Source organism: Zeus faber (genome assembly GCF_960531495.2).
Source record: "Zeus faber genome assembly, chromosome: 16".
Taxonomy (NCBI): domain Eukaryota; kingdom Metazoa; phylum Chordata; class Actinopteri; order Zeiformes; family Zeidae; genus Zeus; species Zeus faber.
The window spans coordinates 19,576,996-19,594,001 of NC_137202.1; the positions used below are offsets into that span (position 1 = coordinate 19,576,996).

The 17,006-nt window shown below is 40.6% G+C and overlaps 1 protein-coding gene across 1 annotated transcript in view; it reads right to left on the reverse strand.

Moving 5' to 3' along the window:
• Positions 1 to 5,052: 5,052 nt before the first annotated feature.
• Positions 5,053 to 17,006, reverse strand: part of piezo1 (piezo type mechanosensitive ion channel component 1 (Er blood group)) — a gene marked incomplete at its 5' end in the record, with an annotated part of 84,405 nt that continues 72,451 nt past the window's right edge. Inside the window, 11 exons of the mRNA XM_080016354.1 lie at positions 5,053 to 6,229; positions 6,361 to 6,502; positions 6,633 to 6,828; positions 7,414 to 7,493; positions 8,645 to 8,767; positions 9,545 to 9,717; positions 10,314 to 10,406; positions 10,587 to 10,775; positions 12,578 to 12,725; positions 13,790 to 13,948; positions 16,093 to 16,154. Coding sequence (XP_079872480.1) covers positions 6,101 to 6,229; positions 6,361 to 6,502; positions 6,633 to 6,828; positions 7,414 to 7,493; positions 8,645 to 8,767; positions 9,545 to 9,717; positions 10,314 to 10,406; positions 10,587 to 10,775; positions 12,578 to 12,725; positions 13,790 to 13,948; positions 16,093 to 16,154 — 1,494 coding nt within the window. The 3' untranslated portion in view covers positions 5,053 to 6,100. The remainder of the gene's footprint in view (positions 6,230 to 6,360; positions 6,503 to 6,632; positions 6,829 to 7,413; positions 7,494 to 8,644; positions 8,768 to 9,544; positions 9,718 to 10,313; positions 10,407 to 10,586; positions 10,776 to 12,577; positions 12,726 to 13,789; positions 13,949 to 16,092; positions 16,155 to 17,006) is intronic.

The window sequence follows — 17,006 nt, forward strand, 5'->3', positions numbered from 1 at the left end:
CTCTGTGGACATTCTGGATCAAAATCAAAGCAGAAAATCCTGAGATCGCCACAAAGGCACTGAAAACCCTGCTTCCATTTGCAACATCATATCTTTGTGAAGCAGGGTTTTCTGCAGTAACGGCAACCAAAACTAAACTACCTTGCGAACTGGACATTCGGAACACACTTCGGGTGTCATTGTCTCCCATTACCCCGAGATGGGACCGTCTCGTTGCAGAGAAACAAGCCCAGGGCTCCCACTGATTCAGCGTAATGGAGGGTTATAAATTGTATGAACTTTATATAGTATGATTTGCTTTAGTTGATCATGGTGACATATTTGTTCTTGAGAGTTTTTGACCTGGTAGTTTAACGATCAATCACATTTTGTTTAAAATGTTTCACTTTTTATGGCTGGAAGAGGTGTGTTTTTCCACTTTTGAATGAGCGGAAAATTGATTCTGATGTGTGTTTACCAAGACTTGAAATTAATAACAAGACTAAAATTCAATGTTTAATGTTTTTAGCGCGCAATAAATTATTAAAGTTATACAGATAATACGTATCCTGTTGTTTTTAATGCCGTTTGGCGTATATTTCCGTCACACCTTGATAGCCTGTCTGACGTAGTACCGATCCGTGGCGTAAAAACGGTTGGGGGCCGCTGACTTAGATCACGATTGGCTTCCCAATAAAGTTCACTATGAATATTAAGTTATGGTGGCGCTACGCCAATTACACTGCTCACCACTCCAATCGTGCTAACTGCTATGTCTGTACTCAGAAGGTACAAGGTTAGCCCCATTCTCCTTACCGCAACCAAGGAAATGTGTGTTTTGGAATGAGTTAGTGAAGGGTTTTACTACACTAACACTACCACCCCACAGGCCGCTCAACCGTTGGAATTCTGCTCCCCATTTGAGAAAGTCTGGCCCACAGCAATTGGGCCGGCGGTTCTGGCTGTTGCAAGACTCCAACCAAGCACTTGGGTTGCTACTTGCTATGTCGCCAATGGTTCCCTACATGACATGAGTTGTATACATATCGACCTGTGCACGCACATACTTTACCGTCCTGAGAATATAACTGCCCCAACCACTGTTAATAAAATATATGTTTCCGGCGCCATGACACATAGCGTTGACTCAGCTCCCAGCCTTAATGGCACTCGTCTACCTCACAATGTTTTCTGTTTGTGTGGCCATAATGCATACACCCATCTCCCAGCAGCTGGAATGGCATTTGTGCCCCGGTTTGGCTGCAGTAGCTGATGCAGGGTTACCAGTTGTTCTTCTTTGAATCACTTTTGGTGGTACTTACCCCTGCATACTGAAACATCCTACAAGAATGTTGTGGCTGATTGGTGTGAGTCTTTGCTACCAAATCTGTCCTGTCCAAAAATACGACGCCTTTAAACTAATCCTTGTACTCAAAGTAAGAAACCCAGACTGAGGTGGGGAAACTCACTCCCAGCTTGAACATGCTATATCAAGGCTGTGGGAGTTCTCCTGTAGGAGTGAATAAAACCCAGCAAGACATCCTACCATCTTTGAGTTCTTAATAAAACAAATTGCCACCGCAGACACAAAACCGGATAAACTGGCACTGCATGTCTTCTTATCATCTGAAATAAAAAATCCCTTGAGGGATGAATACATCTCAAACTTTAATTATAAATTATATTGATATAAAATAGTTAAGGAGCTGCACTCATACACTGCATTAGGCTGATAATCCTCCATTCGATTCCCCAGACCCTCAAGGCCAATACATAAAAAAAAAAAACACCTCAATCTTAGCTCTACCTCCTTCCTACAAAATAACTAAATGCGACTGAGAAAGCTTCTGCATTTTATTACCTCTTCAGTCAGACACTGTGACTTCAGCTGGAGTCAGTCAGTCATCCATCTGCTGGTCCATCATGGCTCTGAACATCTCAGGAGTGATAGCCATGGTATTCCTCTACCTGCTTGTCCTGGGAACCGGCATCTGGGCTTACTTCTAATCCAAAAAAGAGAAGAAGAAGAGATCGGCCGTCCAAATGGAGATGACCCTGCTGGGCAACCGTAGGATCCACCAATTGGTGGGAATCTTCACAATGATAGGTCAGCTTTCTGATCAACCACGCCTTAATGTTGCTCCATTCTTACTTTGTCATGTTTTTGTTTATCCTTCTGAATTACCCATTTCCTAAATAAAATATCTTCATCCATCCGTATTTTAACTTGATGTTGGCAGTGAATTTCAGTAATGTGCAGAGGGAGAAAGAGTACTGGAAATCCTTACCTAAGTAAGACTTCGGCTGCTGAAGAATTGACTTGATGTAGAAGTAGTGATGGTGTGTTGTTGTGTGAAGTAGTGATGTACGGGCCAGTAAATCCGGATCCTTCTTTGGGTTCCGAATTAAGCTGTTCCTTTTATCTTGCATGTTCTGCTGACTTTGGAAATGGGTTAATTCTAAAGATGAGTTTTTTTGTTTCCTTCTCCATGGGGTGGAAGTGAACTGTATTGTTTCTGATGTCATTGGAAAACTCTTTAGAGGAGCCATGGTTGTTAATTCCAGACAGAACTGCCACCAGAGTCAGAGAGTTTAGAAGAAATAAATAGTTCAACCCTGGAGTTATAATTAACGCTGAAGCCTATGAGTAAATCACCTAGGTATGAGCATTAGTTTTAAAATTTTTGAAAAGTAACGAGAGAGAAAGAGAAAATAATCATATTGGTTTACGGTCTGAAGAAAAGTCTCATGTTTAACTATAACTTCACTTAGATATACGTTGTGACATGCATTTTGATCTTGGGTGACAAACATTTCCACTGAAAGTAGTATGATATTCACTCCTTGAACAAATTACTATAGTACTATCTTCTTACTAGAATACCTTTGGCTGCTCCCGTTAGGGGTCGCCACAGGAGATCATCTGCCTCCAATACCTTCGGCTCTGCGCATCTTCCTCCCTTACACCAACCGCCTGCATGTCCTCCCTTTTAATACAAAAATTTCAAATTATAATTTAATTAACTGCTCCCCGGGCACCTCTATATGTCAGACCCACTGCTCCTAGATACGTGAGCTACTAGGAAGTGTAAAATGCAGAGAAATAATTTCCTCGTTGTGGGAATAATAAAGGTATATAAAGATATATAAAAATTGACCCTGGTGGACCAGTGATGGGGGTTTGTTATGTTGTTGATCAATGCCCAGTGCATTATTACCTTAATGGCAGCAGATCTGTCATTCACCACACCATCAACTTCCCCACTTATATCGCAAGACTGGTTTCATGTTAGTTTGCTCAAGCACTCACAGCCATTCGGTTCCCAATGAACAACATACATTGCAAGAACTCTGCTCTATAGGCAAAGAAGCTTCATGGAGGAGGAGCAGTCACGGTTTTTGGTTGTTGTTGTTGTGCTGTTTCTATGGCTTCATTCATCAGTCGCTATTGGTCACTAAGAGTGACACTGAATTATATTACAGTGTGTATAAGAATTTATAGTGAGCCTAAAACACTGAATTCTTGTGTTGTTCTTTTTCTTTTTCTTTTTTTTTCTTCCTCTCATTTACTATGCTGAGTGAAAGCTGGGGGAAAGATAGAGAAGATGGTGTGTGTCTGAATTGAATCATCCCCGGGGCAGATGACAAGACATCTGGCAGTTCTTCATAGACACTGGAAGCTTGCGGATGACAGTGCATAGAAATTCTGAATCCAGTGAATCAGGCCAGTGTGGTTTTATCCACAAACTCTTTCAATAGACACCTGCATTTAGCTATATGTGAATACATTTAGTTATAACCGACATAATTGATACATGTTTAGCTTGTTTTCACATATAGGCTTACAGTAGTTATTTTTCATATATTACATTTGCAATTATTTAGTGGGAGACTTGTATTTGATTTAAATACTGTTGAGTGCTGTGAATATTGGTTTCATTATCTTTGTATGGTATGGTATGGTATGGAGTATGGTTTACCTCAATTGAGGCTGTTTTAAGATTGAACACTGATATAATTTTGATAATTTCAGATAAATGTGTGTGAACAGATGCATCAGATAATGAACAAGTGAATTTTGCTTAAGTGGGAAGCTATTGGTCTCCTTTGGGGTTGGTAAATTCAGTTGTTTTTGGTTGAGTGTGATTACACGTGCTTTATAAATAATATTTAAATAATTTGATTCGATTTACAATAAAAGAAAATAAGAGGGCCATTATGATGTCAAAAATGGATACTAAAATTACAAAAGCAATCAATCCTGTTGATGTAGTGTGAAAGAATAATCCCCTTATTAAAGATATTGCAAAGATATCAGGAAAATGGAGCAAGCGTTGGCTTGACATTGAACAACCGTGGCCAGCTGAAGGAACTCTTAATCCGGATGTGATTGAAACAATGCAGGTGCTTGTGTCCACATATAAAGTAAACCAAAAGAAAGGTAAAAATGGAAAGAGACGCACGGAGAAAGACAAACAGAACTTGGCATTCTGCAGCTGTTCGAAAGGAGGGACAGAAGTTGTTCGAAGCAGCAAAAGAAAAAAGGGAACGAAGTATACAAGAAGTAAAGAAAGATAATAAGGAAACAGAAAAATTTATGGAGAAGATTAAGGCACCCTTCTCACATACTGCATCTGTAAAGAAGCCCCCCTTCTTATCAGAAGGAGGTGAAGTTCACTGATGTTTATCCCCAGCTCCCAGTGATTACACAGGAGGGCAACTATCTCTTCAAAGATGAGGATGAGCAAATAATAGAGATGGGCAAGGCTAAAACAACCATAAAGATGTACCCGAGCTCCAACAGTACAAAGAGAAGAAATCGGTTGGGAAGCAGACGAGTCAGAAGTATGGAAATAGGAGAAGAGATTGTGAGTGATTCAGACAAAGCTATTGGAGGATTCCCTCAAATAGTGCAAATAGTCCATACAGTTTCGGCTTAGGAGATGGTTTGAATTGCAAAGCCATTGGAACTATTCCAGTTATTATACTTTCCTTAACACAAAGGAAGCATAACAACTGCTGAAACTCTAACCCACAGCATTATAAGGACATGACATTCCAGTTCCAAGGAAATACAGATACTCTTTTTTTTATTCCATTAAAAAAAAAAAGTTCCACAAGTTCCAAAAGAGTTCCATTTTACTACTTTGTGGAATTTAAATACTTTTTCCCTATGGATACATGTACTTTTCATTTAAGACAAATGGCATGATTCAAGTCTTATCTTATCTTATCATCATCACAGAGTTCATATCTAACACTCACAGAGTAAAGTCATAACCATAAGACATTTTCCTGTAAACAGTCCGCATTTCACATCAATGTAAAATATGTCAGCCTAGAAACAATACTAGGTCTGCAACCAGATGTGCTAACAATACAAGTGTTTGTAAACTATATAGGCTGTTTTATTGCTGATGGGCTGGATTTAGAGGTTTTAAACAGTAAATAAAAAAAGGTTTACTGGTTATTAACGTTTATTTTGTTGAATACCAGATCTTACATATAGAAAATATCACATGAGAGCATCTGCGAGCCACCTAAATGTTCTCAATACTCTGTACCAATGGGATAATATCTAGATTCAGAAGGTGGATTCGCACGAAGCCAATTTTTGCAAGGTGTGCACTCCAAGTCCTTGTCCAAAAAATATTTTATATTTTTAGAAATTCAATCAACTCCAATCCAATCATGTTTAGTAAATCCCTCATCGGTTCCCTTTTTACCATTGTATTATCACAATATTCTTACAGTTGAGGACTGTACATTGTTTTGCTTGTTGTGTTTTTGAGCTGTTGTAGAACAGAAGCATGGTATTCAACTATATGTATAGACTTGACTTAAAAGGGAAAGGTATTTGCAATGCAGTACCTTTGTTGAGTTCCAATGCACTAAATAAAAAGGCAACAAATTCCATAAATCCAGCGCGTTAGAATAACATGGTTTCAACCAGTTTCACTCATAAAAAGGCATCCCGGAATAGCACGTATTTAGTTTGAGTGTATTCCTCATCAGCTGTTTGTGTCTTTTTGGATGGCAATCACTTGATCCGCTTTAGTAAGTGAATAGTTCCAGCCATTTCACAAGTTTTTTGGCAATGCATTTCTGACATCTCAAAGGCTCAACGTCTGTTTCGATCTCTGTGATGAATATCTCTGGTCCATTTGATCATTGTCTCTGGGGAGCGGTAGAGGAAGATGAGTTTTGAGTACAGCTCCTCTTCAAGCTCTAGCTCTCCTGTCTCCCGCACCTGGAAAATCCAAGGAAACACTTTTTTTACGAACACTTAGTACAGTTGAATAAATGTACAGGTGTGTATGTTTTTCTCTGGATGGTAACGCATGTACATGTTCTTTTAATGTGTGTGCTGTGCAAACTTACCAGAAATATGTCAGTGCACAATTTTAGGATGCGGTCCACACAGGGCAGCTCCTCAAACATAATGGAATGGGAGATCTCACTGAAGAATCCTCGCACAAACTTGCCAATGACTAGGACCACCGAAACATACAGACCCATGATTCTGCAAGGAATGATTCATTTTAATAATAGAAAGGAATAGAAAGGAATAGAAAGGAGGGAGCTGACCGAAACTGTCTGTAACCGAAACCAACCGTGTGTATTCTTGTGCACGCTGTATTTGTGTTTCTTACCCGTATCCAGCCAGGAAGCCCAGACTAGGTGGGCTGACTTTGTCATTGAATATGATCATGGGTAAAACCCCACAGCTCCCAGGGGAAGAGTGACAGTCTGCTATAGCAATGTCCCACCACTCCTGGCTTCCACTGCGGTTTAGCGACCTGTCGCTCATTAGGGACAGTGTCACGTCCATGTACCCAACCTCTTTCCCTTAAAAAGAAATGCCAAAGCGACAAAAAATGGTGTTTGTGGATAGAAAAGCCATTTATCAACCCAGGCCTTAAATGCTTAACATGTTTTTCTTTTTTTTTTTTAACAACTTACACGTTGCAACGGAGTGGTAAATTTGTCGATAGTAAAGCATTCAGCTTATCATTCCGCTATGAACAGTTATAAATAGATGGGAAGCAATGTTTTAATAAGGCCTTGGTTGAAATATGGCATCCCTGTCCCCTAAATATACAGTAGGTAAGGATCCTCAAAACGATTCTACAGAGAAGTTGTGTCAGAAGTTATCTCCTCCTGCACAACGATCAAAGTTGAAGAGGTACATTCCTAACTTTTCATACAACAGACCCTGCGTAGAATTGAACTTATCCTTTATAGCAAGTAGGTGAGATAAAACACAAATTATGGTCAGTGGAAGGCTACCATATTTAAATGCCCCTCGCTTTAGGTAGGCTGTCTTGTGTAGATGTAGATTTCACATATACTTTCATGTTGTACAAAATATACCGTACACATAATTCAAAGTCATTTTTCTGTCACTTGTTAAGAGTGAATTTGAGCCCTGACCTTCATAGAGCTGGCTGACTGGCTTGGCTTCAGCTCCATTTGGGGCCCGGATGTAGTTAGGAAACATATTTGGAACACGTCTGGAGAAAGGACAGATTTAACGTCAATGAGACACAGCATGCACAGCAGACACAGCAGCAGAAGCACAAACCCACAAACCAAACAAGAGGGATGAGGAAATGTCTTTGATCGGATAATTTGGACCATTTAGGTCAGGGGTGCCCAATACGTCGATCGCGATCGACCGGTAGATCGCAAAAGTAGTGCGGGTAGATCGCACGCCATTCAAAAAATAAAAAATAAAAAAAAATCTGCAAGGAAAAGACAAAACCATGGTCAACATGATCAGTTCAGTTCAGTAGTGCAACTTCTGTCCTCAAAGCTGCAGCGTCAAGATTTGGGGAACTTTCAAAACCTTGCATCAAAGCTGGAGACCCAAGGGAAGGCAGGGAGGGGAGGGGTGCGAGGAGCGCCCCGACAGTGCGCGCTACACAGAGCAGATTGAAAACTGTCTGTCAGACTTTGACAAACGTTTTCAAGGTGCTTGACTCAAGCCAATCGCTACATTTATATGCTTCCCATTTAGGGAAGATATTGAGGTTGATTCACTCCCATCAAAAATTGCAACACTGTTTCACCTGAACTCGTCTGCAGTGGAGGATGAGATGTTGACACTACAGGCTGACATTCAGCTCGAGTCCAGGGCTCATGGACCGTTTTGGAACTTACTCACTGAGGAAAATTACCCAAACATGAGGAAATGTGCTACCTCCTTGACTGCATTATTCGGCTCTACTTATTTATGTGAGTCAGCCTTTTCCCACATGAAGATTATTGAGTCTAAATAGCGTCCCACCATGACTGATGATCATTTGGAAGCCTGCTTGAGGCTGGCTACCAGCAGCTACTGTCCGGACTATGCAACCCTGGCCAGCTCCATTCAGTGCAAGTCATCAGAGTAAGGTAGTGACTAAAAATGTATTTAATGCTATTGTGCCGTAAGGGTTCATGCAGGGATGCAAGGTACGCCAACATCTATTGTATATATGAAGTATACTCAGTATATACATATAAATAAATATATTTAGCATTTTTTAATGAAGGAAGATCATTTTGACCTGCTCATTTTAAAAGTAGCTCGCAAGCCGAAAAAGAGTGGCCACCCCTGATTTAGGTGTTCCACACCAACAAGCAGACACATACACATTTCTACTAGTAAGTGCAAACCTACACAGCCTCAGTGCGATTGCCAACCAGTAATGAGGCCAGGTCCGCTCTGACTGGGTTCCCAGGTTCCAGATCAATAGAGTGTTTGTCGAATGTATGTTCCACTGTCCCTCCTTTACCCAAGTCTCTGTTGGAGAGAGATAAGGGACGAGGGAAAAAAATAATTAAAAAAACACACAAAGGTAGGAGATCTTTTGAGGCCTTTAAACACTGCCTCTGTCTCGCAGGCTGTCATTCTACGTAGAAGCATGTTTTAAGGTGACAATCTCTCAGATCGTAATGTTTTAAACACTACTGCGGCATCTACTGGTTCAAATAATGTGTTTCAAATGATGCTTTCAAAGTAAGAGCCCATTGTTTCATTGTATCAGTGAAGAAAATAATACCCAGTAAAATAATGTGAGTGCTATCAGACCACTGAATTCTCATTTGTAGGTTCTGTCTGTGTTCCCCCTAAATTTTACTCGCTTTTCACTTTTTTCAGCTATTTTGTTTTTATTATCCACCACAAATCTAAGAAACCTCTGTATTTTATCTTACATATGACATTTGACAACAGGTACCCTCAAGTACAACCGGGGATAGGAGTACTGCACAACAAACTGGGAGGCGGGGGTTTAAATTCCAGTTGGAGAGGGCCCATGTGTATTTTGATTACTGAAGAGAAAATATGAGATGACAACCCAAATAAGAGGGAAAACACCACTACCTTACTCATGCAAATACATTCAAGGCCCTTGATAATATATATTATATATTGATGTCCAGCTAAACTAGGCGTTGCTGAAAGTCACTACTGTTCTTCTACCTATTCCAAATGATTGAACAAACATGCACACCAAAATAATACATTCTGTTAAGTGTACTTCTTTATTGCTGTAGTTTTGATTTTTTCCCGTTTTACCTCTGAAAGTTCCATGCCAGTCTCAATGTCAAGTCAACAGGACTTCCAAGGAGCTCCTTGATGACTTCCTGTCTGCTTGGAGGGCTGATTCTCCATACTGACCCTGAACTCCCCTCAATCCTGGCAGTTACTATGTCATCATAGCTGTAGAGAGTTATGAACTGCATGGCAACCTGCACAAGGATGCACACACATGCATACAAAGGTTTGGGATAAAATCCATAGCCACAGACTAGCAGGTGCTATGATATACAGTATAAACTTACACAACGGGCAGGGTGCCAAGTTATAAGTTGTACAGGTTATACAGGCTCACAAAGGAGCCGATGAGCACACATGCAAAAACATAACTAAACATTAGACGTAACTGCCACATCCAGTAAACACTGGTTGGTTGAGCAGGAAGGGATATCAAGCAGGATTGGGGTTGACCCAGAAGGAAACAAACAGCCAAACAGCAAAAGCACACGGACAGAAAATGGAGCCAACTTGCAGAAGAGCTTTGGCCATGCAAATATTCGAATTAACCTTCTTTAAAAAACAATTACAAAAACTGAAAGAGGGTTCTATTCTTGGTTTCCTGAACATTCTGCTCCTAGGTACGTATAGGATGTGTCAAATTCAGAGGATACCTTATCATATGGTCTGCAGAAGTTACAGATGCCAAATCATGTTTCAGGTGAGCAGCAAACTCTGTTAAGCATGGCAACATCGAAAGAGATCGAAGTGCAGTGGCGGCAGAAATACCTAAACCAAAATCAATACGTACAGCATTGTCTCCAAACAGTAACGTGAGTTTGTCATATTCTGCCTTGGTGAATGGCTGGATGGATTGCTGCTGGGCGCTCATCGTGAACAGGGGCTGAATATGCAAATGAGCAAGTTCAAAGACACGCAGAAAGAAACATAACATGAAAAAAGTGCATAGTTTTGCATATTTCAAAAGGAAACACGTACAAATAAATGTATAAATTTGAATTAGTGCCATATATACAATATTGCTGAAACAGAAAACTCTATGAGCTATCATTATATTGATTACCTCATAACCACCCAGCTTCACAGTCACTGTGACATCAATGGGATGGTTGACCACACCCACCACAGATCTGACCAATGAAATGAAGAGAAGGGGGAACCAGATGATGCAGATCAGGAAGAAGATTATTAATCCACCCATCCCGTACTTGACTATCTTCTTCTTCTTCTGCCCTTTAGGCTGTGGGTATTTCTGGGGAATGATAATTGGTAATTGAATGGATCCACAAATACTCATACATATAGAAGAGAAATACAAGTGCCTGAAACTGTTCAGGGTATCCTGTGGTATTTCAAATTCTAAGATATTACATTTGGTAATTGAGATGCATGTATGATTATATGATAAATGATATTAGCAAGGAGGATGAGGATGAAAATCAATGCAATGATGGAGAATCCTGGAGGGACAGGACTGCCTGCCTGATCTGAACACGGGTGGTGCTATCTTATTGGACTTCTGTGCTAGTCATGGACTTTTTATTGTTCATTACAAACACCAATTCACTTTGGACAAAAGCATCTGTTAAATCACATAATGTAATGTTGGAGAACAAGGAGGCTCATAAGTATACCTGGTACAAGGTACACACTATGTCATGGACACTGGGTGAAGAGAGGAGCAGAGCTGTCTACTGATCACCACCTGGTTAGACTTGTATCAGATAGCGGGGCATGGTGGGGACGGGAGTGTATCCTATTTAGTGGTGTGAGGGCGGCATCTCTGCTTTTTGCAGTTTGCCTCTTCTGAATGTGATTTACAGCATGCACTAGAAAGGTATGCTTCTAGAGTGTGACACGTTGGGGATGAGACAATCTGAGGCCTGGGTTTTTGTCTGGAAAAGGGTGAGGGTAAAAGAGGGTGTGAGATTGACATACAGATGGGGGCAACATTTGCAGTAATGCAGAAACTGTACAGGGCCACAGAGAGAACCGAGTGAGGAGGCAAAGCTCTCAATATACTGCTCAGTCTTTGTTCCAACCCACACTTATGGCCATGGCAAGGCGAAGAGTTTGGTGATCTGGGAGCTCCTAAAACTGCTGCTCCACCACATTGAGAGCTTCCCTCCTGCATTATATTACTATGCCAGAGCTGCATCTGGCGGCTTCCCCCTAGCTCACTTCCTCTGGACACTTCCGAAATCTCATCTTACAGCCCAGTGTAGATAGAGGCTTAAACCAGTAGTCTAACTCAGTATGACAAGGCAGTTTTCCACTGCTTAAGTGAGTATTCAATGCCGATGGCCCTCACTCCATTTCCGTCTCAGCCTTAAACATTGCCTCAAGATGCCAGTTATCAAAAAAACAAAAGATATTGGGTATTGTCATAACTATTCTCATTGTGTTGTTTGTTTATCCCTTGTTTTTTACAAGTCTGAGTTATGGTGATTAACCTCCTCTTAAAGGTGCAGTGTGTATAATTAAGTGACATCTAGCTGTGAGGTTGGAGATCGCAACCAACTGGATACCCCTCTTCTCATGGCAGTGCAACATGGCGGCCTCCATGGAAGAGACGGTGGCCACGAAACTCACGAAAAATGTGATTGGCCATCTCTAGAGCCAATGTTTGGGTTGTCCGCTCTCAACTCCTGTAGAACAAACGTGGGGTGCGACACGGCCTCCGAAGCACAACCACTCCCTATGTAGATAAAAACGGCTCATTCTAATTTAAAGCCAACGCAACGATTCTTATTTTCATACACTAATAAATACATAGTTATGAAATTATATTTTATTTCTGCCTAGTCCATTCCGTAAATTCTACATACTGCACCTTTAAAGAGGCAATAACTACCAATTATAAATTGAAACATATGAAGAAGGGGGGCACCACTCTCCTCTAGGGCTCTATATGGATTTCATTATTTCATTACAAATCTGCTTTCATCATCAATAATTGTGGTTTCTCTCTGGCCAATTCTTAATACAGTTCAGTGAACCTTTTATAGTTTGATATGATGTAATAATGTCTGCGGAGCCATTAACTCTACTTACTTTTTCAGTCTCGCGGCTACATTTGATTATGAAAATGTTGGCATATATGTCTTCAACGCACATCCAGTTGGAGAGAGACAGAGTTGTGTCAGTCCACACCCAGTCCATTACAGCACGGAGCTCAACCAGGAACGGCACCAGGCGGAACCTTTGGATAAACACACACAAACATATTCAAGAAAATGCAATCGTCATCTGCACGACTACTCATAGACGCCAAATTAGGAAGACCGAAGGTAATGCAGACTAATAATGAACCCTAATGTTAATGTAGAATCCTAACCTGTGTCTACATTTAAAAGTCTGGGGTAGAATTATATGAAAGCACCGATGCAGTCCATTATACAAAAGTTGAAAAAATATGGAACCACAGTCACACTCTCAAGGTCAGGCCACTGCTGTAAACCTTGTTTGATACTTGTTACAGAGGGAACTGTGATTGCCAACAGCCCCCTCTTTGCCTGTAAATAAATTTGAAAACATGACTGGGAAGATACTGCAATGACCTGGCAGAAAGTCTTATGGTCCCATGAGACCATAAGACTTGGAGTGTAGAACTTTGTGGAACTAATTTGGAGCGTTGCACATCATCCCGATAACCGGTGGTAACATCAGGCTTGAGAGTGGCTTAGAATGAAGGAAATCACAATCGAGTTGTGATCTTAACCCCATCCAACATCTGTGGCGACATCTCAAATTGCTGTGCACCTGCTGTGCAACATTCTGCTCAATGAACAGACTTATCCCAAAGGACAACTGGCTTTAATAGCTATGAGAGGTGGTTCAACAAATACTGAAGGGTGAATACATCTTAAGCAGTTAGTATAATTGTATTTATTTTTGGGGGGGAGCTACACCATGAAAATTAGTGTATTATTCAGAAATAAAAATACCCAGTCAAAATGATTCAAATCCCAAGTTATGACAATCATCATAAATGGGTTGGGGTCACCCATTGAGGACACTTTTCCCACCTACAGTATCCATCTCTCCATCCATCAATTATACTGTATACCAAAAACAAGGCAAACTGGATAAGAATGCAGCTGGAATATAAACTAATAAAGTAATTGTAATTTATTCTAAATCACCCTAATTCACCCCCCCCCCCCAAAAAAAAATCCATTCATATTTCTATAGTACAGTTCATATGCTTCGTATAAAGCGGTCTTCTCGTTAGTTCTGCTTATCCATCCATGAATTTGCCCTTACCCTTGGAAGAGGAAAAGATTGAGGTGGTTGAAGCGCTTGGTGAGGAAGTTGCCAAGGATGCGGGTCGGGTAACCGCAGCGAATCTGATAAGCTGACAGGCCGAAGTAGATGCACTTGACAAAGTACCAGAGCTGTGCCACAAAATTCTGACTGAACATCCTGTTGGAGAAACATGAGCAAGTGATGCAATGAGTGCAAATTACAAACTACTATAAATTACTATTACAACAGTGAAACAATAATGGCTGAAAACAGAATTACATATACTGATATTTATATGTCTTAGTGCTATTCAAAATTAAATCCAAACAATTTTTAATTCTAATGTGACATTACAACAATAGTGATACTTGATAAGGAAACGGTATTATAAATGAACCTTGAGAGATTTAATAGATATCCCTAACTACCGGCTATCCGTAGGATCATATTGGTTTTAAATGCTCTACATTTTAGTCTAAAACACACTCAAACACACAAACAAATATAGGGTACATAAAATAGGTAGCAGGTGATTTGGTCTCTTGGTCCTGCACTCAGTGGTCACTTTATTAGCTCCAGCTTTCTAGGACTGGGTCAGACCCCCTCTTTCCACCAGAACTGAATTCTTGGTGCCATGGATTCAACAAGCTGTTGAAACCGTCCCTTAGAGATGCTGGTCCATGTTGACATGATGGTTGCTACAGATTTTTCAGGTACACATTCCTTCTGCAAATATCCCATTCCACCACATCCCAAAGGTGCTCGAACGGACCGTGGCCAATTGGAGTGCACTGGAAATGAAGTGTGCTTTGTGACACGGTGCGATCCTGATTGAAGTCATTAGAAGATGGGTAGACTGTGGCTATTAAGAGATGCACATTTCCAGCAATAATAATCAATTAGGTTGCAGCATTTAAACAATGTTTAATTTGTATTTAGGGGCGTAATCTGTGCCAAGAAAATATTCTCCACACCAGTACACCACCGACACTAGCCTGATGGATGGATTTGCGGATTCATGCAGTTTACAAATGTCGGAGCAGAATTTGAGCTTTAACCGACCAGGCAATGTCTGGTCTCCCTCTGTCCAGTGTTGGTGAACCTCTTCCTGTTCTCAGCTGACAGGAGTGGAACCTGGGGTGATCTTCTGCTGTTATAGCCCGTCCACTTCAATGACCAGCTGTGCGTTCAGAGATGCTCTTCTGCCCATCACTGTAACCTGTAGCACCTGGTTATTTCACTTCCTCCTCTGACCTCTCTCATTAACAAGACATTTTCACCCACAGAACTGCCCTTCACTGGATGTTTTTTGGGGGTTTTTACACCAAACTTCTCTGTAAACTCCAGAGACTGTTGTGCATGAAAATCCCAGGACATCAGCAGTTTCTGAGAGACTGGAACCGCCCTGGAACTAACAATCATTCCTCGGCCTTTTGGATCACATTTCTTCCCCATTTTGAAAGTCTGGACTCTCTCTGCATGCTTTTATGCATTAGGTTGCTGCCACATGATTAAACATGCATTACATGCATTACCAAGCAGGTGTACAGCTTTACCTAATAACATAGCTGTTATAAAAATTTTACAACATATATATTGCTGTGCCTTTCATGTGTACTCTTGTACAACATATGTGTACTCTGTTTATCCTTCTAAATGCTAAGTTCGAGTTCACGTCTTATTGCTGTGCCTTTCAGGTTAACTCTTGACGATGTACATGAGTACTCGGTTTGTCCTTCCGAGGCTAAGTAGAGTTCCTGTCGTAAAAAGGAAGTTAACCAGTCACTTTCTGTGTCGTAAAGAGGGGGAAGGAAACCTCAACAGATAGTCAGTCTCAACAAAACTGCCCCATCAATGATCTACGCAGGGGTGTTGCGACATCTACTGACCTTCTTCCCAGCAGCTCCTCAGTTTCCCACTCCAGGAAGACTGTATAAAAAGCTCAAACTCTCCAGTGAGAATTGAGCACTCCCTCTGTAACATTCTGTTGTGTTGTTACACTGAAACTGCTCCTCTTGTACAACCATGGATCCTCTTGTACAAGATTAAATACTTTTGTAACCTAAAGTATTTGTCTCTGAATTCCTCTGTAACGGTTAGTCCATCCACAAACAAAGTTTAAAGCTGTTGAGTTTAAGACAATTTGGAGCCCTTCTAAAATCATTGGATGCATCAAGCATCATTTTATTCATTTTATTTTTGATCCTGGTCCTATTTTCAATTTGAAGTTCTTAGTATGAATATGCCCTCACCATACCGTTAGGTTGCCAATTAATGTTGTCAAGTAAAAACGTACTAAACTCAGACTGATGAATCCTTACCTCTCAGTGACTGCAGGCAGGATGAAGAACATCCACAGATGAATCCCAAACACCAGGATAAACTAGAAAGTAGGGAAGGGAGGAAGCAAGGAAAATATTGAGATGAGAAATGTTAAATCACATTAAATTGAGCTGGCAAGTACTTCTGTAATCACATTTTTGGCAGAATGGTGCATCTTGTGGGTATTTTGTGAACCCTAAAGCCCCAAGATCCACAGTGTCCTGTATTGTTTGTGTGAAAACCTGAAAGGTGAACTACCTTTGATGGAGCAAGAGAAAGATACAATGGTGGTAAAAACAATCAATCAGCATATCTAAATAATAGTTCAAATTTTTTAAGAAATATCAGAATAGTAGTGAAAAATTATGGTAATAATGGCATAGAATAATAATAATAATAATAATAATAATAATAATAATAATAATAATAATAATAATAATAATTACAATAGCAAAGAAAAAAAAGAAAACAAAAACATTTTCTGGAGAGAAAGGGAGCAGAGGAATGGAACAATGGTGGAATTCTGTCCCTGAACTGGGCCAGATTGCCAGATCTGGACTATCCTTTCATTCCCCATCCTACCTACGCCCTCCTCTCTTATGAAATTATAAAGGACTGACAGACAAATCTTTACCACTTCTTGCTAGACAATTTCAGCCTTCAATTTGGGTACTCTACAGGGTTGCGGGTTCCACCAGAGAGCAGTTCAGATGCAGTACAGTTCCAAAAGGCTTCACAAGCCCCTCGTCTGAGACCCTAACCAGGTAGAGGGAAAAACTACCGGAAAAACCACTTGGGGAAAAAAATATGGTATTCATGTCTACCAAACGCTGCTTCCATCATCCTTCAGGTGTCCAGGTCTGCTAAATGCTCCTCCCATCATATTTCTTTATCAACCTTCTTTTCTTAACTT